Here is a 24,889-nt window from a genome sequence, read left to right as displayed (position 1 = left end):
TTTGATGTATTGTTTAGCCTCACTGTCACAGCAGGGACAATAAATGATTGGGCAAAGTGTCAAGTTTTGGGGTTGTTCACTGTGTCTCCAGGCAACAGTACACCAAATGTTATTATTTCACCACTGACAGCAATAAACTGGAAGTAGACCCTGGGCAGCGCTGAACTCGGCTTGTCAAAACTTTTCAATTCATTTATTTTCCTTTCAAGCTGTTAAAAAAGCTCAGGTGAAAACAGGAACCTCCCAAGAATGTTAATTAAAGCAGCAGAACTCCAACTGTAAAAGAAATGCATTAACGCTGATATTTGAAAATGATATAGTCAAATCTGGATTGACATATTTTATTATTTTCGGGATGGCGACATGTGCAGTTCAGGGACCGCACAAGACAACAGAGAGATAATGTTGACAGCGTGACTGCAGGCGGGGACTTTGCTGTTAGTGTAAGAATCAAGTGTTTGTGACCAAGGCCGAGGCTCAAGTGAAGCCTTTCTTTAAAGCTGACTTGTGGCTCTGCTGCTTTCGGTGTTGTGAAGGGAGTGAACGAGCTAAATGTTCGGATTAATGCAACCACGCAAATCCAAGACAGCCAGCGAGGTGGCACTGCTCAAAAGAACATGCATTATTCTTCAGTAAAAGACATCATTTGCATCATCCACAGTATATTGTGCTTGAGGTCTTGAGTGTCCTCAAGCATAGTGCACAATATACTGTGCTCAGTGGGTAGTTATACATTACACTTATGTTTCCATTTATTAGTATTTGTTTTGTTTTTATCATTTTTTACCCTGCTAACTTCACTTCTGCATATATTATACATTTCTCTGCAGGCTTGTTCTGTGTTCTGTGGCAAAAGGCTCATACATTATACAAAAAATATTGTGAGGCTTACATGCTAATGAAACATTCCAACCACTATAGATACAGTCTAAGTTTGAGTTTGTTTTCTCTCAAAATGCCTATCTGAATCGTCATTACAAGCTGCAGTATAAATTCCCAAGGAGCACTGAAAGCTGCAGTAGTTGAACATATATAAATAAAGGAATAAAACTGGAGGGCAGTCATTGCTAAGATAATGAGCTTTATTGTTCTTTATTGGCTCAGTCTAATGAAATTCCAGGTAATATTACAGGATGAAACTATGAAGCAAGAGCTGATCATGCTGAAATCAAGTAATTAATTCAATTCAATTTTATTTGTACAACAACAGTCGCCCCAAGGTGCTTTATATCGTAGGTAGACGCTACAATAATACATACAGAGAAAAACCCAACAATCATATGACCCCTATGAGCAAGCACTTTGGCGACAGTGGAAACGAAAAAACAGCGGCGGGGCGGGGGCCATCCGCCACGACCGGTTGTGGTCTTGTCTTTCAAAAAAATAAAACGTTGAACTGGAATAGCGTACAGAGCTGTCATATTTGGTCTGGCTTAGCTTAAAGAAGTGTGCCTCTAACGATGTTTTATTCACGTGTTGTCTCGTTTGTGTATCTGCCACACAAATGTAATGAGATTTTAGAAAAAGTGTTGAGAATTACGCGCTAAACCTACACTTTTATGGCATATAGTTAAAACATGACATTACATTTAGCAAGCTGAGGCAATTAGCTAAATTACACAAGAATAAGTTGAAATAAATTTAATTTAAATACATTTTATTTGTATAACACTGAAATGCTGTACTGTGCATACATGTGTATATAACATATGAAGCCATGTGTTATTGTGTTGACTAATGTTTACCGAATTACACATTACACTCCGGTTGGCATCAGGCAACACAGTCGTTTATGTGGTGTAGTGTCTTTGGTTTGGCCTACGGCACTTTAGCACTACAGGAAGTTCTCAAGCTAACTGCTGAGATTGTTTGTCTGTTCAGGCCTCTGTCCAAATGTATCCTCTCTGACATGAAGCACACAACAGGAGATAGTTTGCCCTCGTCAGGCTCTCACTACAAGAAAGACTCCATAGCCACTCTTTCACTGTGAATTCACTGACGAGCATTGTTTTCACACGGATTTATCCGACCATCACACAGAAATTAAGCTAGAGAGCTGACAGGTTAAAGACCTTTTTATGAGCCAGCAATTTGCATCCTGACATTCAGGCCCGTCGGCTAATGTCTGGAAAAGTTCAGAGCTGCATGTGTAAAAAAACAGCTTCGCCCAAACAGATCCTGTCACTGAAAACAGCTGCTGCATCTAACAGCGAGTATTGTGACAGCAGTAAGTAAGTCAAACAGGTATTGTGAGCCGTAAAAACCAACAAAAGGTTGAGTTAAAAATGTTTTGTAGAGCATGTCAGGGCAACGTGGGTGATAATTTACCAGGTTTGTGTGTCAAAGTCATTTTATCTTTTCTTAACATAAACATAAATGTTTAGGATTTACATGATTATTTATTATTGTTTGTGTAGGTGTTTGTCTAACCTTGAAATAAACTAAGATCAACCTAAATGTGAATTATCTTTATTACATAAACAATGTTTTTCTTACCATCCGACCTCTCTGACTTGTCTTCCCAATGTGTTTTTTGTGCAATGCATGTATGGTTGGAAAGGGGTCACATTTTACTGCAGGTAACATGTGCGTGTAACATTGCAATTAAAGGCTTAATCAATCAATCAATGTTACAATTTTAAAAGGTTGAGTAGAGTAATGAAACATGCAATCTTGTCACAGGACAAACATCTTTGGTTTGGCGCAATTTCATCAAGGCCTTCAAGGTCAACATAATGTTATTGGTCAAAAATTGACCCCAAAAAATCCTTATAACTTTAAAAGTACTATATGACTGTACTATAAAGATTTAAAGTATCATGTCACATTTGACCTCTGACCGTTCCTCTAAGGTTGATCAAAGTGATAATAGTTCCATATCGAGTCATTTAAAATGGCAAAAGGTTTTCAGACTGACAAGAACAAAGAGAATCTTTTTGAGTTTAGTCGATGAATTTTACTATGACTTTGTTTTGTACATAACAGTAACCGGTTCTAACTTTCAATAGACAATTTGAATACACTTCTGATAATCCTGAATAACTTTTTTTAATCAATATTCATTTCTAAACATTTAAACAAATTTTGCTAAACAGTGCAATGAATGCTACACATGTACAACAGCCACAGAAATAAAAATGTACGTATTTAAAACTATGCAAGTATATAAATAAGGTTTCATCAACCTCCACGTTTTAGTGCAATAACTGATGAAAAAGAATCCCAAAGAAAATGAAATTATTATCTACCAAATATAATACTGCTCCCTTAAACGTGACCTGCCACAGGTATTTGTTTCTGCCTCTCTGATTGGATAAAGAGAAATAAAGTGAATGCTGAATAATATAGAGTCAACCATGACAGTGTCACTAATTCATTTCACCTGAGTACTTAACAATAATTACACATAGATGCATTGTTATCATGAGTTGATATGTCTCCACGACTTATTGCAAAGACACAGTCGTCTCATCCGTCTTTACCAGATCAGCTTGTGAATGGTTCTTTTCAAGCAAGGGCAGGAAAACTGTCGTCTTGGCTCTTGTGGAATTCTTCTCTTGATAAAGATTAAGTATCGCTTGAGTACCACAGGTGTCTTTCAATAATGCAGCCAGGATCACAATGTCTATTTATATTAAATATAAGGATATTGTTGCAGAAATGCAAAAGACCTTCAAGCCAAGGTCAAGACGTAAACTGGCTTCAAAGCGTAACAAATCTCCAGGGACTCGCTCTGCCGAGCACCAGTGACAACGCAGCACATTCAGGTGCAAAGAGATGTCATTTATGGAATTGCACCTTTCGACAGCATCCAACAAATGATGCTGTAACGCTGCCCTGCTCTGCGGCACCAATGACCCTTTTTTCCCCCCACACACTTATTACTACGAATTGCACACCGACACCAACTGGCCACCATTTCAACCCAGCCTCCAATTCTCCGGCTAATCGGTGACCATAAATCTGTCTCTGGGAGGTGAACGTAAGCACACACTGTTCCAGTATAAGTATCTGGGCGTACAATCGAGGTCCATTTGAGAAAATGCAGACACTGGTGCATTACCTGGATATCACGCTCAACATTTCAGTGAATTTCCTTCCTCACAATCGCTCTGTAGCTACACTGAAAACACTGTTAAATGCCATGATACTGGCAATCGTGGCTTTAATAGTGGTGGAAAAAAATATTTTATGAAAATAAAGGATCACCTTGGGTCCATTTAGTGTTTGCGCTGCATTATCCCTCCTCTTGTGGATAAGTGGCTTAATGATATTTCTGGGATGCACAGCAAGTGTCCTGGGAAACAAAGGAGATCTAATTGAAGCAAGGCAAGATGGGAAATGACAATCCAAAAAACACACTTTATCACACAGATAGACCACTCTCCTCATAAACCACTCTCCTCATAAAATGATACCAGGGGTTGTTTGCACAAGCTGCTATTTGGACCTATAGTTATGTTAGATGGGAAGGAAGCTCTGCACCTGGATAAGCTAGAAGTTTCTAGTGGATGTGTTGGAATCCACACCATGATGTGCTTCTAAAGGCCCCTACACCCTGAAAGTGCTGAGAAAAAAATGACATTAAATGCCAAATTTTTGGATGCAAACCTTTTATGTAATGTATATATACACAAAATTTGTCTGTGAAATATTTTTAGTGCGCAAAATATTTGCACAAATTTTGCGTTTCTTTACCTTTTCTGTTGTCTTCTGTTACAGCTACCCTATAGGCAGGGGTGCACATAAGTGGTCCGCAGGTGCGCATTCGCTGTCAAAATAAAAGACCAGATAAGAAGTTGCAACGCACATTTGCGTACATATAAAAGGCAATGTTTTTGTCCTCTAGAGTGGGATTTTCACAGCATATTCTGCACCACATCTCTGTGCGTTCATCATTTGTTTGAAACCAGCTCACCTCCTGCAACCCCTTTTCCGAGAATACACGCTTCTTTTGCGGTTCGGACTCCTGACATTTCTTTGGAGGTGGAGGAACACCAAAGTAATTGCTTAAGGGAGCTTCTTCGACATCTTTAAGAGTTCTAAACAAATGTCTGTCCTCCTCCAGAAAATCTTATGTATGCAAATGTTGCAACTTCTTATTTGGTGCGCGTCTTTTATTTTGACAGCGAATGCGCACCTGTGGACCACTTATGTGCACCCCTGCCTATAGGGCACAAGCCATTTTATTAAGGCCTGTGCTTCTGAAATGACTTTCTCATTCATTTTCTCTATTGACATTTCAGAAAATCCCTATATTCTTAAAGAAAGAATATAGGGATTAGCTACAAGGTGGTTTATGAGCCAAATACTGATTCAAAGCCTGGATTTGGATCAGAAAATAAAGTCAGAGGTACAACAATGCATACATAATTACTCCTAAAATTAGAGGAACTACTCATAATAATAAACTGCTGAAAATTCCAGAATCTACAGCAAGTGACCTTTGGAACGTTTTGGAATTAGCTTAACTTAACATTTATGCTGTTAACAGCAGTATATTGGTCCGTGAGTCGTTTGGTACCGGGCCGCGAGAGTTGAGGCTCAGGTGTGAAATGTATGGTTTTCAGGGTTTTTATCGGTTTTCAGCGTTATTTTGTTATCGTTTTTATCGTTAACTCGGTTTTCCTGGGTCTTTTCACGTGTGTTATGAATAAATCTTCTTTTTTTCGGTACCGGTACTAGTTTTATTTTGTTGTATTTATCCGTGACACCTTAAAGGCCGGTCCGTGAAAATATTGTCGGGCACAAACTGGTCCGTGGCGCAAAAACGGTTGGGGACCGCTGCATTAGATTATACATATATAATAATGTATAATGGTAGTTTGTGTGTAGCGTTTGTGCCTGCTCAAGCGGTTTCTAAAGTTTAGCACTGACTAAGAAACCTGACATTTCCATGGCGACAGCAACTTCCACCAATCGGGGCAGGGATAGCTCAGTAGGTAGAGTGGTGGCCCCATGATCGGAAGGTCGGGGGTTCGATTCCCCTGAACAGCTACCCTGAGGTACCCCTGAGCAAGGTACTGTCCCCACACACTGCTCCCCGAGCGCCCAATGGCTGCCCACTGCTTCACTGAGTGAATGGGTTAAATGCAGAGAGGAATTTCCCCACGGGGATCAATAAAGTACACCTTCTTTCTTTCAATGAGACACTTTGCTGCCTTATGTTAGGACTGTGGGTAGAGTCATTCTTTTCTGTGACACTGTGAGTGAAACACGTTTTTGTTAAAGTAAGGTTGACATCACACAGACTTATGGTTTCTACAGGAGCTCATACCATCGTTTCACAGTGTCACAGCTACTTTTAGTGGTTACAACATTATGGTTCATGATCAGAATCCCTTTGAAGAATATGAATGAGCCCTGTAGCTGAGCGATTAGCCTTCTACACTTCTACTATCTCATTAAATGCCACATATCATTTTTTTCGAGTACTCGTGCCTGTATCTCACTAACGTTGGTTGTATCAGATTGTAGGAACAAGTGACCGCTTTGATCGTTAGTTTGAGGACTTGGGAATCAAAAGTCAAAGACCCACGCTTTATTGCATCCACTGCATGCAACTGCTTGTCTCTTTGCTCTGTCACATCTCAGCTATGTGTGCGCTCGTTGCTTTGAGTCTTTCAGATTGAGTTATCTGGGTTATTTTAAGATTACTGGAATTATTCCCCCATCTTTGCTCTTTCCTGCCTCTTTCCTTTGTCGAGAGTTGGATGGTACTTACCATCTGAAATTCACAAATTAACATGATGCATCTTGTTTAATCCCTATAAAAACCTGAAAGGAATGACATAATCAAGCCGCGGCGCTTCAAATAACTTCTTCGCTCTCGGTGACCTCCTGTAGTCTCGCTGTCACTGTGATGGCTTTGGGTAGCAATTAGTATTTCCCAAAAATATTTAGCTTTTTTTTAAAGCAGGGAAAATGTGATGTAGAAATTATTCATGACCTTTAAGTCAAATTTCATTAAATGAAGCCATGTCAAAATTAATAAATAAATAAATCTTCAGCGATTATTTAAGACTTCCCCTTCCATACACTGCTATCGCCTACATGTCCAGATAACAGGCAGCTATTTATATCTTTAAAGGGCACATTAAACATGTGAGTTCTGCCTGTTCTTTATTGCTGGAGCAACACAACTCAATACTAATTCCTGTGTGACACTGAGCGCTCTAACAAAACCTTGCTAAAAGGTCATGTTTGCTTTGCAAAAATAAACTTAATTACACAAATAATCTGAGATCCCCAATGAGGTTTAGCCAATCTATATGTCAATGCGGCAGCCAGATAAGAGGCGGGAGGTGGTAAATAAGGCATAAACGCAGCTTGTAACTTTGTCCCCTCCCGCCATACGATACTATGCCCCTTCCAGTAATTACCGAACCACTCCCGCATCCCCCGTTTGAAATTTGATCATTGTCTGTCGGTGATAACACACTGTGCCAGACGGTTTATGCAGCGTGGCCTTGGCTCCACCACACTTCATTAGGGAGAGGGAGTGCAGAGAAAAAGGCACTGCGGAGGGATGGAATAGCCACTGCGACCTGCCCGCTCTCCGCTCTGCTGTAGAGCCTACAGAGGCTTGCTGAAGCCTGTTGGGGCAGCAGAGAGCCTTCACCTCGTGTTCGGTTGAGCACGAGGGGAGACGCAGGGGAAGAAAGAGAGAATTTGGAGATAGTGATCTGGGGGTGCATTCACAGCTGTAGTTTGTTTTGAGAAGCAAGGAGGAGGATAAGAGCCTCTATCCCTGCTTTATACGAGCAAACATGCATTCAGGCGAGCGAAGGGATGGAAAAAAAAGGAGGAGAGGCTGACACAGATGATAATAGATGCTTTTGTTTGGTAAATGCAAATAAACCGGGGGCTTAATGTGAGTTAATGATGTCTATCTAGCCATCTTTCATCCTTGGGGGAAATAATTATTTAATTTCCTGCTGAATTTATTAATCTGCTCACTTACAAAGAAATGTAGGGCCTCTAATTTTGATGGAGGTTTCAGCAGAATATCAGTCAAAACTCCAGAAAGTCCTACATTGATTTGTATGTCATTTGAACCCTGTGTAAAACATGACCTAGTACTTGGTGGGTAGGTGCTTCTTTTATTTGGTTTGCTCACATCTCTTTGAACCACTCCTCTTTACAGAAACTCTCTAAATCCTTTTGATTTCTAGGCTGAAACTTGGCAGCTTCAGCTCCCTCCACAGATTTTCTGCAGGACTGAGGTCTGGTCGATCTTCCCCTCATTGCAGTGGAATCGTTACTTGGTCCTTAGCAGGAACACCACAGCATAATGTTGCCGCCTCCTTGTTTCACCGTGGGGATGGTGTTGCTTGGGTCATACTCATGATTTTGAAAGAGCTGGATTTTGGTTTTGTTTGGTCACAGCACCTTCTCCCAAGCTTTCTCTGAATCATTTAGATGTAAACTTTATCGCTGTATAGCTATAAATAGTGTTTCTGGTTTCACCTCAAATTGCTTCAAACTGCAGCTATCATAAATGAGTTATTTGTGGTAACACTCCTCTCCTCTCGCCTCTTTATCAAGGATGAGTGAGCCATACCCGCAGATTGGAAGCAAAGGAGCTCTACTTCTAATGGTGCTTGTCATGAGCGTCTGGGAGATGTCTGTACCAGCAGAAGCAACAACAGGTGAGGAAACAAAAGCAGCTTTTACTTTGCTTCTTAAGTTTTCAGTGGTGGGCTGTAGTGCTGAACTGCTTCTGGGTATCACTGGTCTGGACTTTGAAAACAATTATGACCCAGTCAGTAATATATTCTTTTTTAAAGAATATATTCATAAAAATCATATATTTTTACTGTTTCTTTCCTTCATAGTATTAAAGACTAAGGCTGCTCATTGACTGTCTGATTTAGTGCCACAGTGCAAACCAGCAAGCAAAAAGTATTTTCACCAACAATTTGAGATGAATGCAGAATAATCTGTTTAGAATAACACCAGCTGTGTAACATTGCTTTCTTATCATTGTCCCTCACTCAAAAAGCTAAACTCTATAAATATGGAAATATGTTGGACATGAGATTTCTATCACTTCACTGAAATCATTCTCAGTTTGTGTTTGTGACCTGGAGGCGTTAACTTTCTATGAACTGTATGAATTTTTAGGCTGATTAGACAGCGAGACCTTCCCTCTGTAAATGAACGCCAGTGGCAGAAGTAGAAGATTCTGCTCATGAAGAAAGACTCATTTTGGACTGGAGTGGGAGCAAGCAATTGTAATATATATATATTAAAAAACACAAAAGCTAACTAATAAACTGAATTTGAGTAGCTTCCATGTTTAGCTCAGTGATTTACAAAATTATGATGTATGTGGCAGCACAACCAACAGGACCAGGGAGAGAGGGAGCAAGCAAACGCTCTGGTGTGGTGTTTATTTTCAATATAAATCTGGTCTGCTCCACCATGTAGCAATGCTGCCATTACTGTGGTGCAAGCCAGACCAGGAGTGTCCGCTGCAGCAGCAGCACGAATAACTGGACTGACCATTAGTAACTGATGCAGTTATGCATCTTAATAACATCTAAGCAAATTGTTAAGTTTGGGTTTTTTGACAGTAAGTCTTGAATAGTGGCAACACTGTGCTTTAAATTGCTTTCATCAGTGCTGTATGTCCTGAAGCAACAGGGCCAGTGGATTCTCTACCTCGGCTCTCAAACACTGATGTTCTGTAGGTTGTGTCGGCATTTTAAGCTGTCCTTTATGTTGATGCTTTTATCCTCTGGTTGTAAAAATGGAGGTGTATGAAGAGATAACAGGGCAAAGGCCGTGTCAGGAAACATGTTGATTACCAGTCGAGTAAGTCAAAAGATTATCAGCAAGGAGTCTGGTTTGTGTCCCAGTTGGTAACTTTGTGTTTTTGCTCAGTGATCTGTTTTGCTTACGTCACTGGATTCGCTGCTCAGGTTCAAGCTCTGAAACTATTTGGTTGGGTTTAGAAACAGATTGCCACAGCATGTTTGGGTTAAAACATGCTGCTATACCACAGTGGAAAAATGGCAGTGGGTTTATACCAATAATGCCAAGGGACTCACTGCAAGTGCTTATATATCAGCGAGCTATGAGTGACCCATCTCACTATTGCTATAACCTGTACAAAGAACACAATGTGTGCATCAGTGAGACAGCGGTAGCTCAGACAAAACAGCAGCATTCGACTGGAGAAGCAATCCAAGACGTGACCGTTTACATTCAGGTCTTACTTAATGCTCCAAAATGCAACCTTTTGATCTTCACACCTGCTCGAGTCCCGGTGTCCTTGGAGGTTCAAGGCACAAAGTTTTTTGTTCTTACAGCTTACAGCTCTAATACAAGTAATGTGTTACTGTAATCCGATTACTTTTGTCAAGTAACGGGTAAAGTAAGGGATTACTTACTCAAGGTAATTAGATTACTGTTACTTTCCCGTAAGCACGCTGCGTTACTAAACGGTGATTTTGTTTGTGAGAGTGTCTCATGAGTCATGACTGTGACGTAAGCACGTGCGACGTCTGTGGTAACAGACGTGTGCAGATATGGAGTGTGGGAGAGAGTACAACCGTGAAGCGTTTAAAGCTTGGAAATACTCACATTACTTTGATTCTGTAAAAGTGACAAAAACATTAGCGTCCGCTGTGCACTCTGTGTGGGAGGAAAACTTCTTTCTAAAGTGAAAAATTAGACTTCAAATCTGAGCGAGCAGCGAGCACGCTGCCACGGGAATGTGACATTCACAGAGAAACCCCTGGATCCCCCCACTGACATGACCACTGTGGGCAAACCTCCACCCGCCCCACTCCTGCTAAACAGGTGACAACAGATTTAAGAGCGACAGGACTCAGAGCTGCTGAATCTTTGATTTATTTTATTTTCTGCTGTGTTTTACGTGCATCTGTTTGAAAGAGTGTGAACACAAAAAATATTTTTTTAAATATGCTAGAATATGCAGAAAATTGGTTTAAATGTTCAACAATTTCTTTAAGTCAAAGACTGTTGCATATGATTTAATTTTTGCATAAAATTAAAGGATTAAAAATAATGAAACAGGTTTTAAAAACAGACTTTTTCCATTTGATTCAGTTTTATGATGGATTATACAGAAAAAATAGAATTGGGCTGAAAGGTCTATTTCTTTATTATGTATCCAGGTTGTGTATCATGTTTTAAAAAGTAACGAAGTAACTAATTACTTTTGAAAATAACTAATCAGTAAAGTAACAGGATTACTTTTTTGGAGAAGTAATCAGTAACCAGGGGCGGAGCGTGGGGGTGGCTTACTGGGCTTAAGCCCGGGTTGTTTTGTCAGAAGCCCGGGGTCTTTTGGAGTGTAATTTTTTCATAGTTAGATGTCTGGCTGACAACTGTATAAAACAAAAAGTCCCCCCTGATATTGGTATGATCCGAGCTCAGGCACTAAGCGACTGAGCGAGGGGGCGGGGCAGCTGCCGCCTGTGAGTGCGCTGTTGGAGAAACGGAGCCAGCCATACTAAGGAGAGCTTAAGTTTGACCAGGGCCCTATTTCAGGAAGCCGGTTTAGAAAACTCAGAGTGAAAAACGATACTCAGGGTTGAGTAACCCCGAACTGTCCAACTCGGAATATTCGGTTCCAGAAAGGCTGATAACAATTAGTTCAGTCAACGCGGAGTTGCTTTAACCCCAAGTTAAGCGCGCGCACGAGGATACATAAAGCCCTGATTAGTGGAGCACAGATTAAGCGAGTCACCATGGAGACGGAGGGAAAGAAGGCGCGGTCAATGTATTTTACAGCGCTTGAGGCCGAAATTCTGATGGCAGTATATGCCGATAACATGCAAATTTTGCGGAAAAAAAGTAACACAGCCTCAGCTGCAAAAGAAAGGGAGCATGCATGGCAAAACATAGCCGACAGAGTCAATGCGTGAGTGTTAATTTAAACATTGATCTAGGGATTTCCACCCATTTAACACGTTATTTTATTATTCATCCATCCATCCATCCATTCGCTTCCGCTTATCCTTTTCAGGGTCGCGGGGGGCGCTGGAGCCTATCCCAGCTGTCATAGGGCGAAAGGCGGGGTACAACCTGGACAGGTCGCCAGTCTGTCGCAGGGCTAACACATAGGGACAGACAACCATTCACACCTAGTGGCAATTTGAATTATCCAATTAACCTATCCCCACAAGCTGCATGTCTTTGGACGGTGGGAGGAAGCCGGAGTACCCGGAGGGAACCCACGCAAACACGGGGAGAACATGCAAACTCTGCACAGAAAGACCCCGGCCTGATGGTGGAATTGAACTCAGGACCTTCTTGCTGTGCGGCAACAGTGCTAACCACGGTGCCACCGTGCTGCCATTTTATTATATTATATTTTATTTTTTATTTTATACATTTTATTTTGTGATGTGATGTGAGCGCAGGTGCAACCCAACAGGCCCCAAACGTTCCTGGCAGCAAGTAAAAATGAAATCTAAAAATATAGTCCAAACAGGTGAGGTGTAATTGTATTATGAGCCATAGTGCTTGGTCTGTTTGTACTATATAAATCAATTGCAGTTAGATTCTACATTAATTTTCTTTCTGTAAGCACTTATTGAAATTATCTGAGCACATTACAAGTACATATTTGCTTACTCTGTATGCTCAAATGTGACCCGTTATAGCCAACAGAAAAAAAGCGGAGGCCCGAAAAACAGGTGGGGGTCCTCCACCACCACCACTCACAGAGGCTGAGCAGTTGGCTTCCACATTTGTGATAATGTTGGCAGCATCACATATGATCTTCACAGTGCAGAGAACACAAATTAGCATCCATTACTATAATGAAATAATTTGTTAGTTTGAAATGCTACAGGGAACTATGTACCTGTACATTAATGCTGTGGAAAGACTTCCTGTTCACATAGTCTCCTTCATTTACTGAAGGAGCAATGATTGGAATGTGAGTGCCATCTGTACAGCCAATCACGCCTGGGAACCCTGAAAATAAATGTAATATTTAAGTAGTAGTTCAAGTATCACCACATCATGTATTAAGTTTTGTTCATCCTGATACCTGCAATTTTGTGGCATCCCTCTTTGATAAATCTTGTGGGTCTGTGACCGGGGAACACCACAAACGAGTACAGGAGACGTTTCAGTGCAACTGTAACATTCCTGACTGCCCGACAGACGGTAGCCTTGGAAACGTGCTCAGCGTCACCAATATTATACAGAAAGCTCCCGTTTGCAAAAAACCGAAGTGCAATACAAATAATATGTAATGAACTGAGAGAATGTCCGCGATGTGTCACATGAGCAATATTAGGCCTGAGGATGTTATTCAAATAAATTATAGATTGTGCTGAAAAACGGTAACGTTCGCACAGAAAATCATCAGGAAATGATAAAATGTCCGAACGCGCTCTAATCACTCTCTCCCGGCGGAGAGCTCTGCGGAGAATTTGGGCTTCAACATCTACTGGCTCTTCAAGGAAGGAGCACGCCATGTCTGACACTTCCTACAGTCAGGTTTCCGACAAAGAGGCGGAGAAAGTTAGGGTTAGTTGAAGTAAACCTGCTAGGGGGCAGGTTAGCTTCACGGAGTGTGTCGTCATAGTAACTCACTCAGAATTAATCTAAACTCGCTTTGTGAAACCGACAACCCAGAGTTTTCGTTAACTCAGGGTTTACTTACTCAGAGTTTGCACTAAACCGGCTTCCTGAAATAGGGCCCAGGGGCCCGTTCTTCGTACCTCACTAAGTGAGTTAGCTGGATTAGATTGTTGACGATTTTGCGTGATCTTGGATCGTTCGGTTCCCCGAAGCTCATCCGGGACTTGCTGCCATAGCAACAGAGCCGTAAGCGTAAACCTGCTGGGGAGCAGGTTTACTTTATGTAAACAGGATTAGATCGCGGCCACGCAGGTATGTCCGCTTCATTTATACGAAAGCAACAGCGATATTCCACCACTGTTTCACCATAAATAAATAACATCAATGTAACTAAAGATAATGCAGCACTTGATCCTTCTATTGATTTCACACAGATACATACAGGTCATTTCCTAAAAAAGGGAAATGTACTATTAACATTCTATTACATGTATGTGATTATTACAGATGTAATTCATATTTCACAGTAGTAATTGTAAATTACTTCGTGTAATCAAGATGAGAGACCACGGCTATAAAAGCGAAGGTGGATTTGGGAAGCCTGTCGCAGCCATGTCCTGTCCGTATACGCGAGCCACCCATTGCGGAAGGTGCAAGATTGATAAGGAGAGTCCTCAGAATCCAGCGTATATTGCGGGACAGACAGGATCCTTTAGCTCAGCGCGACAGTGTGCTCATAGAGAGATATCGATTTTCCCGTGAGGGTATTATTTACTTAACCAACTTGTTGACGAGGGGGTGCAGGACCACCACCTGTCTTTTTTTTGCTCTGCCCTTTTCTTGGTTGCTGTTATGAACAAACAAACAGATTATTCCAGGCTCTCTTTCCTAGAGACGAAAAGCAATATAAGTGATAAATATTACCATTCTGTAGAATATTCTTATATTTCACTTTTACTTGTTCCCATGTTCTAGTGGGTCCTGTTGTGGCTCTAATGTGTAAGGGGATATAATATAACATAATATAATATAATGTAATGTAATATTGGATAATATAGTGTAATATAATATAATGAATTTACCCTACCGCCTACTGGTGTTGGCCAGAGGGGCCGATGGCGCGATATGGCAGCCTGGCTTCTGTCAGTCTGCCCCAGGGCAGCTGTGGCTACAACCGTAGCTGCCTCCACCAGTGTGTGAATGTGAGAGTGACTGAATAGTGGCATTGTAAAGCGCTTTGGGTGCCTTGAAAAGCGCTATACAAATCCACTCCATTATTATTGTTATTATTAAATTACTTACGAGTTTAATTTGTCAGCAACTTTCTGCCAGCCCTCTCTCCTTGCTTTTGCAGCCTTTGCAGTGTTCCCTTGCGTTCTGATTAAACTTTGAAACTCCTGAAATCCCTCACTCAAGAGTTCTTGCTCTGCTGCCGAAGAATACCGAGCGCGCTCCTTCGACATTTTCGCCTACCAATCAGAGGGTTGCCGATCAATGTTTCTACTATCGATGCGTAGCCCCTTTTACGACACCCAGTGATCTCACATTACTTCATCCAGCTGTACTAATCGTCAACAGCAGGTGTGTTCGGAGAACCGGATTAGCGAGCTCACGGTTAGCGCGATGGTTTGGTCTTGGATGTGTCATTTGATCTTGGTGTAGTAAGCGACGTACGAAGAACGGGCCCCTGGGTACCAAAGCAAATCATTCATACCGTACAAATAATGTAAATATGACGGTGCATCACGAAAGATTGATATCAAACTGATCACTTGACCAATATTACGTTACTTGCTCTTCAAGTGAATCAACATATTTTCAGTTCTTACCCTCCCCGACTAAATCGGTTTCAGTTATGTACTGAAACATAAGAATGGACATTAGAGGCTTCTTTCAAAGAAAAAACTCAGGTAAATGTTATTTTATATATTATGCTTTGTATGTTGTTCAGTATATTTCTATGCAAAACAAGAGGGATTTCAGTACACAGCAGGATATTCACATTTGTAACCAGATATTTACACTTTAGGGAGAAAACATAAAACATTTTTACTGTAAAACATCAATTTAGAGTAAACTTTTGTTTTAGATAAATATTGAAATATCTTTTGAATTAGTTAAATGTCAGAATAAAGAGAGACAGAGCTTTCTGTTTTTTTATCACTTTGATCACATTTAGGAGTACATATACACTAAGTTTGTTAATTAATAAGAAACTCCAGACAATTCCATTCTGAGCTCAAGAAGCTTCTGATAGGTTAGTAGAGTCCATGTGAGTAAATTGGTGGCACAGCTGTGGATGCATATAAGGCAAAACACAGAGCCTGTTTCTTTGAAATGGGAAAATTAAAAGATATCAACCAAAACACCAGGAAAAGAACTGTGGAGCTCCATAAATGTGGCTCAAGTTTGAATACAATTTGGTGCCATTTGCAATTAAGAAATACAGACAGTTTCTCTCTTTACTCTTAAAGTTAACAAATATGTTTTTTATATTTATCTAAAAAATAAACATTTAGTCTGATTTGATCTTACAATTAAAAAAGTGTTTGTGTTTTGATCTGAAGAGTACATAAATATGTGGTTTCAACTGTATATTTGATGATTGTCAGCACAAAGAGGGAGAGAGAGGAACAGAGAGGGAGAGAGAGGAACAGAGAGGGAGAATGAGGACAGAACAGAGATGAACAAGAGCAGGTGAGACACACATGTTAGTCAAATGGTTGTTTACCAAAAGTATCACCGTATCATAGGTCCTCATGTATCTCGTACCTAGTGTTTCTTTTTAGGTATACTATTTTTCAAATTCTACATTTATTAAGTTATGCAGGCTTGTTTGCACAACAAGGCTAAATAATTATATAAACTTTTCTCAATCTAAATATTGTACTTTGGTAGAATTAAAAAAATAAGTGTAGTGCAGGTCTATGATGATTTTTAGTGCTACGATCATCTAGTTCTGATTCTGGTTCTGTCTTGGTTAAGTCCTCAGTAGTCCTGATTTTGAACTCTTGTAGTCCTGTTTTAATTCTGGATCAGTTCTGGGTCTGGTTGAATTGGGGTTTAGTCCTCGTGTCTTGATACAGCCCGACTTTGTTCTGCCTTGCTGCTTAATTAAAAAACTAGTTTAAGGTGTCCTGCATGTGTGATATATATTTTTCCCTATATGAAGTCATTCTTTTTTGAACAAAACTCAAAACAGAGCCTATTAATCTTTCAGTCATTTCTACCCCCCCCCAAAAAAAATAAAAAATCCCACATGCATACTACCCTTTAGGGTTAAGCCCCGGGTGTTTCAAATGTCTGGCTCCGCCTCTGTCAGTAACTAATTACTTTTTTCAAGTAACTTGACCACACAATGAAAACGTCATCAGGGCTGATCCGCGGCACAGAACACTGTACAAGTCTTCTAGTTCTGGGCTTCCTCTCTTTTAACTGAAATATTAATATAAGAAACTAGCAGAATAACAAAGTCACTCATTTCATGTCCTTCTGGAGCAGGTTCAGCAAATGTCAGATCTGATGCAGAGACAGAGGTTTTTATTAGGTGTCTCAGTCACATCATGTGCTCTGTCTGATTAATCAAGTGGCCTAAAGAGGCTCAACATAATGCATCTCCCCATGCCAAGACATAAACAACTTTCCTCTCTCTATAAGTTTGGTTAGTGCCGTTCCATCCATTCACTCAGCTCTCTGGGAGCTACTGAGACCCGCGGAGGCTTGTGCGATTCTCCCAAAACAGAGTGACAAATGCAAAGCGGCACACAGAACAAATGCACTGAGGAGGGCTGCCACATAGGCTGCCACTTCTCATGCAAGATGTTACGAAAGGAATTTGTCACCATTCTGCATCACAAATAAAATTTCACAGTGGTAAACGGTGGAGTAATTGGATTGAAACGGCTACTTTGGTGGTATGAGTCAAACTCGTCTCCCATTGCCTAATTAAAAGTGTTGTTGAGTCGTCACCAGTAAACCCACAGAGATCAATTATGGCAACTCAGCAACATTACAAGCAAAGACCAACCCACATGTTTCATCACTGGGAGTCCCACTGACAATGCACAGCCTCAGGTAATTGGTGGTATGCAGGCAGTTCTGCTGCCAGACAGGATGTCCATTCGTGAGCATGACAGAAATTGCACACACCTCTCTCCTCTTTGTCCACCAATTACACTGGGAGTGCAGCGCTTTGATGTGAGTGGCTTTGATTGGCAGCCATCCCCCATTCAAGGCGCTCATCATTTCAGCAGGAAGAAGATCAGAATAATCTCGCACGTGCTCCATTTCACCCGGATAGCCACCGCCGCCCACTAATTTCCCCTGAGTGTTATTTGTATCGCTGTAAACCTGTTATCATTTAAGAGATAAAATGATGCCAGAACATGTCCAATAGAGACATGTTCTGGCTTCTGGAAGAAGGAGGGACCTAAGCTCACTTGCTGGCAAGAGGGACAAATTTATTTCATTTCAACAAGATGAAAAACTATTTTAATAATGCACAGACATGAGGTTTTGCTTCTTTAGATAACCAGTTTGTGTCAGCAAAGACAGGATCATGGCTGCGCCATCAAACGTGCTGCTCTCTGACAGTTATGCAAATTTGGTTTATTTTCTGCTCTGATTTCTTAAAAAGAAGGTTTGCCTTTGCACTCTCCTGTCAAGCCAGCTTGCTACAGAGGAGTCTGTCCTTTACAACAGTGGATGTTTACAACACAAACTTAATAAGTGTCTCTGGTCACTCCGTTCACCTTTGTGCTTGTGCCTTATTGAGCAGAGATAGGAGTCAGACAGGATGGCTTGGATCTAAAGTCATGGGGACATCTGATTTATTTTAAATAGCATCTACAATAATCGACTGTACATTGATTCTAAATGCGTTGCTATTTGTTTTTCCTCCTGTGCCTTTTGTGTCTTCTGATAGTAAATGTAAATATGTGTATGCATCAAAACAACCACAGAACTTGCAGTGATGCATCTTACGTTAAATAAAGGAGGTGCTTTGTATAAGTCTGAAGGGAGCTGTTAAAACTTTCCTGTCTGCATGGTATATAGGAAGCTAAGCCAATGGTGTGTTAGCTTTATACCATGGAGATGGCTTCCTGGTTTGGTCCAGAGGTCATTTCTTTTAAATTAAATGAAAACAAAACAGGGGTTGTCATTTTGGTAATTTCGTTAATAATCACATTGACAGTGCTCTGGGCCCATTATCTTCCTATTGTAAGAAAAAAAACCTCGATGGTTCCTTCAAACTATGTGGGCAGGTGACAGCAGTAGTCCAATCCAGCCTTTTTCATTTAAGACAGCTAGCTAAGGTAAAGCCATACCTTCCAGCTAATGTCTTTGAACGTGTTATTCATCTTTTTATTACTTGCAGACTGGACTGCTGCAATTCTTTGTACTTTACTCTTTATCGTCTGCAGCTGGTCCAAAATGCAGCTGCTCGTCTGCTAACTGGCACTAAACAGTAAGATCATATTACCCCAGTTTTAGCATCTCTACACTGGCTTCCTTACAGGATCCAATTTAAACTCTTACTCCTTGTTTTTAAGGCACTTAACGGCCGAGCCCCTTCGTACCCGTCTGAGCTCCTATTTATTTATGCTCTAGAGAAAATCATGAGGTCCAGTTCAAAACTAATGTTATCCATTCCACGGACTAAACTGAAGTCTTGTGGCGACAGGTCCCAGAGCAATAGTCTACCCTTAAATATTAGATCTGCACAAACACTTGATCACATTTTTATGGTCACACTTTGACCAAGTATTTTGGTTTTAACAGCCTTAGTTGTTTTTTTTAGTTGTTTTCCTTTAGTTATTTTATTTATTTATTTATTTTTCTATATTTTACTGCATTATTCTACATTGTTAAGCACTTTGTGCAGCATGGACTATTTGGAAATGGGCTATATAAATAAACTTGACCTATTTCCTGCACCTTATCGACACTGTGACCCCAGGAAGTGAATGTAGTTGAAAGACAAATAGGGTCCAAATTCATGGGCTGCATCCTCCTGAGGCCGCATTTGTAGGCAGAGACTCCTCCGAATGCAGCCGACAAATGCGTTCTCCTTTTCCCCGAATTTGAAGGATGGGTCGGGTGTGTCCTTTGTGGCCCACCATATCCCAGAATTCATAGCGTGGCCCAGCCAAACTCCAGTTTTTACTCTTCCTGGGTCACAAAATAAACTTTTAAGATATTTTCAGGTGAGAATGTAACGGTGTAAACTTCAAATATCTGCTCGATTTATCAAGACATCACATTTTTGCAAAAGTGCCCCGATGTTTTCGGTTTTATTTGTTCCTGAGTAAATTGGTTTTGCTGAGATTAAAGTTATAGTTTTCACACAGCTGAATAAATGTCAAATAGAAAACTGATTAAACAGAATTTACTCCAGTGTCCTGTTATATTTTCGATAGAAATGGGCAGATGGCCAAGTTTATGAAACTCTACCGAGACAGCTGTTGATGCAAAACTGAAGGCTAGACCGTCCCATTTCACAGCTGCTCACTTCCGGCCCACGTAGACTGCGAAGGTCTGGTCCTCAGGAGGATGCAGCCTATGATGTGGACGCCCCCATAGGCCTGGTCTCAGAGCTGAACTGGGCTAGCTAGGTTACGCTAACTTCCAGCCTCAGACAATCCAAGTTAACCAGTTCATGGAACAAACATGGAACTATTTGTTATAGCAGCGGTTGGTGAGGCGACTAAAGGACTGACCCCAAACAGCCACCAGTATTTGAAATATAATTCTTCTGTTATTTTTTCTTTCTTTTATTTGGCTTTTATTTATATCTTATGTAATTTTCTTTTTTGATTCCAATGTACAGCACTTTCTGTCAGCTGTGGTTGTTTTGCTTTATAAATAAAGGTGATTGATTGATTGATTGTTAGTACACTTCTGTGCACTACACTGTGCATATGCTACGCGAGTTATGTGGTGCATGAATTCCAACAGGTCAGTGTTTGTAACAATCACAGAGATGAGCTATCAAATGTAGGATACTGAAACTGGGCATTCAAGCAAAGTGAACTATGCAGGTAGACAAAAATGTCATGCAGGAAAAGAGCATCGAGGAACTGAAAAAAAGGGGCAGAACTGGAAGACTGCTAGGAACACCAGAAAAAGTGATGCTAAGCACTCAAAGATAATCTGGCCAGCATGAACACATTTATTTTAATTCTTTTAAAGTGAAGATTACACATGGACACAAAGTAAAGCCAAGCACATGTAATGTTGTTGCCTAAAAAAAAGACTCTCTTCTTGTTAGCTAGCTAGCTTGACAATGGAACTAGAATAGACACAAATCTTTCTACTACTTGGGTAAAACTAAATAACGGTCTTTCTGTTATGTGCGTTGCTAGACCACAGTCAGGGCTAAACATATCATGCTGTACAAGTTTTTTTTACCTGTTACAAAGGCTGGACATGTCTCCTTGATACAAGATGTTTGCATAAATAGAAGATTTTGTGTGTTGTTATGTTGATATGTAGATACTAACAGTAATAGATGATATGATAAACGTGTAATGTTTGAAGCAAAGACTAAAATTATAAAATTTTGCAAAACCTTTAAGAAACAGCTCAAGAAAAACATTCCACATACCATGTGCCACTAAGCATTCACAGACTATAACCTTGATGTACTAAGGCTTGCTTTGTAAGAGCTGCTCTTCAATAAAGCTTAAAACCTAATCAATCAGTTATGTGAAAAACAACTGTAGGACTTGAAGAGTTTTTACCAGAAAAGCAGTAGGAAGGCATCTCTACCTAATTTTTATATTGCATTGCCATCTCGGCAAACAGTGCTTGTGGTCACCCAAGTGGGTTGTAGAGAGCTTAAATTCTGACCTTCAAATTGTGCTGGCCTTGAATTTCAGTGTCTACAATGGGAAACCACTTAGCAAGAATCAAAGCACACAGGTCGGTAAGTAGAACTCGAACCTGAGAGGAGTGAAATATTTCTGAAGGTTTATACTCAGTATTTTTAGACGTTAGCAGCACTCAGGTAGCACTGAGCTGGTACAGGTGAAGATTCAGTTTGCAGTATAGCATCTGAGGTGCCTTCTGTATGTACTACTGTAAATGTTACACTGAGGTATGACCTCCATGTCTGGCTTCCATTCTGTGTTGTATGCATCAAAGATTGTTGCTTGCTCTGCACCTTGCACTTTCTGCTCTTTGTAATAAAAAAGATTTATATGTTGGATAACAAGCATCCTGCCAAGAAAGGAAAACATTCCTTGCACCCTTGAGAGAGCAGTAACTAACACTCGGAGACACTATTGGACCCCCATATTAAACATAACAAACAAACCATATTCTCATTTGCATCGAGTTCAGTGTCCTGAATCAGATTTGCGAACATGGTTGCAAGATTGTGCCTCATGTGAAAAAACCCGTCATGTGTCGCTGCTCAAAACAGCTACGAATAAAGCAATAAATAGAACGACACTTCCTCTTCTCATTATGAAGGTTTGCAAAGGGGGAATCGCACTCGGTGAGCTCATTGTTAAAGGTGTTTTCTCTCTACGTGAGGCGGTGTTTCTGGCTGCACACAATGCAGCATATAGAGCAAAGCAATGATTGCATTATCATTCACAACAGCTTCATGAATGATACAGAGCAGGGATGCATTTGCAGTTTCTCCGTCTCCAGAGACCAATGTATAAAAGCTTCTTAAGCAAAGTAATTTCAGTCGTGCACAGAGAGGGAAAAAATGCCCATCCCTCCACACGGAAACAGCTTTGGTTCAAAGGATCGTCTTAAAGGAGCGAATGCTTGGGCAGCATCAAAAGTTGGGAGATGGAGTAGGAGATGATCTTGTGATCGAAAGACCTGACTGCTCCGCCACAAGCAGAGACTGTTAGCTGCTACCGTCACAGTGACAGATTGTTTTTGTATTTTGTAAAATCAGTGTGAGTGTGGGAATTCCCTTCAGCGTAATTATTCAGCATATAGAGCAGCTCGATAGAGTTCGACAGGCGTGTCTTACGGTTTGAAATAGATGCAGTGAGACGGAGGATGTATAACCGTAGCAAACAAGGAAAATATTGGAAAAGTTTATTGTAGGTAAAGTTTTCCCTTCAGCGTGTTTTATGTTGCAAAATGGTGCGTTCTAACCCAGCGGTCCCCAACCTTTTTTGCGCTTGGACCGCTTTATGTCCGACAATATTTTTACGGACCGAACTTTAACATGTTGCGGATAAATACAACAAAATAAAACCAGTACCGGTACCAAAAAAGAACAATTATTCATAACACACGGGGAAAGACCCAGGGAAACAGAGTTAACGATAAAAATCCTGAAAACCATAAATTTCACACCCGAGCCTCAACTCTAGCGGCCCGGCACCAAACCGGTCCGTGGCCCGGGGGTTGGGGACCACTGTTTTCCCCTAAACCTTTGATGCCTAAACTTGAACTTCAGCTGGTCATCTTGACTGCGTCTATGAGCCTAAATACATATAAAGCTGGAACGGAGTACCCGCTAAGGTTGCTGTTGATGCTCACATCACTAACAAGGCGATGTGTTTTATAGTGAAAGGGTCAGTCAGCAGCAAGAATATCGCTCCACATGCAAATTGGCTTCTTTCTTTGGTTGACCACGAGAACATTGCATGATGTCATGTGGATAAATCAATGCTCAAAGGACTGGACACAAATAGAGGATCTCTGAGTAAGGCTTCAAAGCAGTGATTTTCAGAGGTCAGCCCTATGAACATGTTTCATGTTACGCATTATAAAGACTAAGGGCCAAGAATCAGAAAAGACGAGTCATGGGTTACATTCCTACTCGTGACTGTACTGTGATCAGTAAGAGAAGGGTGCTTTGAAAAAGAAATGACATAAAGTTTAAAGGACAGAGATAAGGTAGAGGTGAAAGACTGAAGGAGAAAGAAATACACCAAAGAAAATGTCTTAGTTCATTTCAAACATTTGATCTTTTTTTTTTTTAATAATTCATTGGAGTATTAAATTAGAGCTTTTGGATATGGGATGTGTTTAAATTCATGTCACTTAGATGACACCTAATAAGAAACATGTTAGTCACTGGTACTGATCTACATCCTTTGAACAATCATCAGAGAATAGAAATTAATGCCAAGAGGAAGGCTGTATATGAATAGCACATTATTAGGAGCCATTCAGAGGACAGCCTAACTGTATTTTATCTTAAGATAAAAAATCTACTAAGTGATACAGTTTAGGAAATTTAAATGTGTCAATTTTGACTATCACGTACAATTTTATGGTGCATTTAGAGCCTCGTATTCACTGTCAGCTGTGCAATTATTGATCAGTCTTACTGGCGTATACATACTATGGTGGGAGCAGCAGGGCAGAGAGCACATCTAGTTCTCACTGGGTTTCAGAGCTCAGAGTTGTGAGAGAATCATAAGAGAGCAACTATCAGCCTCTGGGCTTAAACACGCCAGATGTGAGGAATAATGTGTCATGCGACTCAGTTTTCGCAGTGGCATGCTGAGCATATTGTACCGAAGGTAAAAACGGTGAAGTGTTGGCTCATATGGATATCAGCAGACTCTCTGTATCATTTCCAGTCTGTGGATTCATCGAAGGAAGCGCGGAAATTTTGTTCTACAACACTGCAAATTTCACTGAGGAAATGCATTCAAGTTTACTATAAAACAATATACAGTCAAATGCATTTCTTTACATTGTGTATATATTTTTGTTATAAATTCTTGATGAACGTTTTTACTTACATTGTTCCTTATTATTCATAATTCTTTTTCTTTTTAGCTTCAGAGTTTTTGTACCAGGGGGTCGTGTTTACCCCCACAGGCACGATTCACTAGCTTTGCAAAGCAGCAGACTGCTCACTCTGCCTCTGGAAATTTCCAGCAGGGTTCATATTTCTGGCTTTCTCTCACTAATATAGTTGGGGGGATTTATTTTCCAAAATTCCCTTTGGCTGATTTTTTTTTTTTTTTTTGCTTTAAAATACTAAAATAAACCAAATCTTGTAAACCAAAATAACAATTGTGCTTCCCATCTTTACTGCACATAATCGTCTTGGTTTCCTGCAAGGTAATGTAAAATGCCAGAAGGCGTTTGTTTGTAACTGGATTTGCTCTGCATTAGATTATCCTCAAACACAAATGTAGTGAAATGGACTGGTACTAAACAGTCCGCTGGGGCAACATTACACATCTTTGTTAACAGTAACAGTGGTAGAAAGTTTGAAAAATGCTCTGTGGCATCCATAATATTACAAAATTGTATGATATGTAGATATTTCTGTGTTTTTTAAAACAGATTCTTCTTCCTCGTTATATTTTATGCAAAGGTG

The 24,889-nt window shown here is 40.4% G+C and overlaps 1 protein-coding gene across 2 annotated transcripts in view; it reads left to right on the top strand.

Annotated features, from left to right (window-relative positions):
• tafa2 (TAFA chemokine like family member 2) overlaps nucleotides 1–24,889 on the top strand; it is a 94,512-nt gene that overhangs the window by 50,188 nt on the left and 19,435 nt on the right. For both annotated transcript variants that reach the window (XM_026146769.1, XM_026146768.1), the window contains exon 2: nucleotides 8,548–8,651. In XM_026146769.1, the coding sequence (XP_026002554.1) occupies nucleotides 8,549–8,651 (103 nt within the window). In that variant the 5' untranslated portion in view covers nucleotide 8,548. The remainder of the gene's footprint in view (nucleotides 1–8,547; nucleotides 8,652–24,889) is intronic.

The sequence above is a fragment of the Astatotilapia calliptera genome, chromosome 17, assembly GCF_900246225.1.
Source record: "Astatotilapia calliptera chromosome 17, fAstCal1.2, whole genome shotgun sequence".
NCBI lineage: Eukaryota > Metazoa > Chordata > Actinopteri > Cichliformes > Cichlidae > Astatotilapia > Astatotilapia calliptera.
The sequence above is the reverse complement of the archived record's forward strand: the minus strand, read 5'-3'. Positions and strand labels throughout refer to the sequence as shown.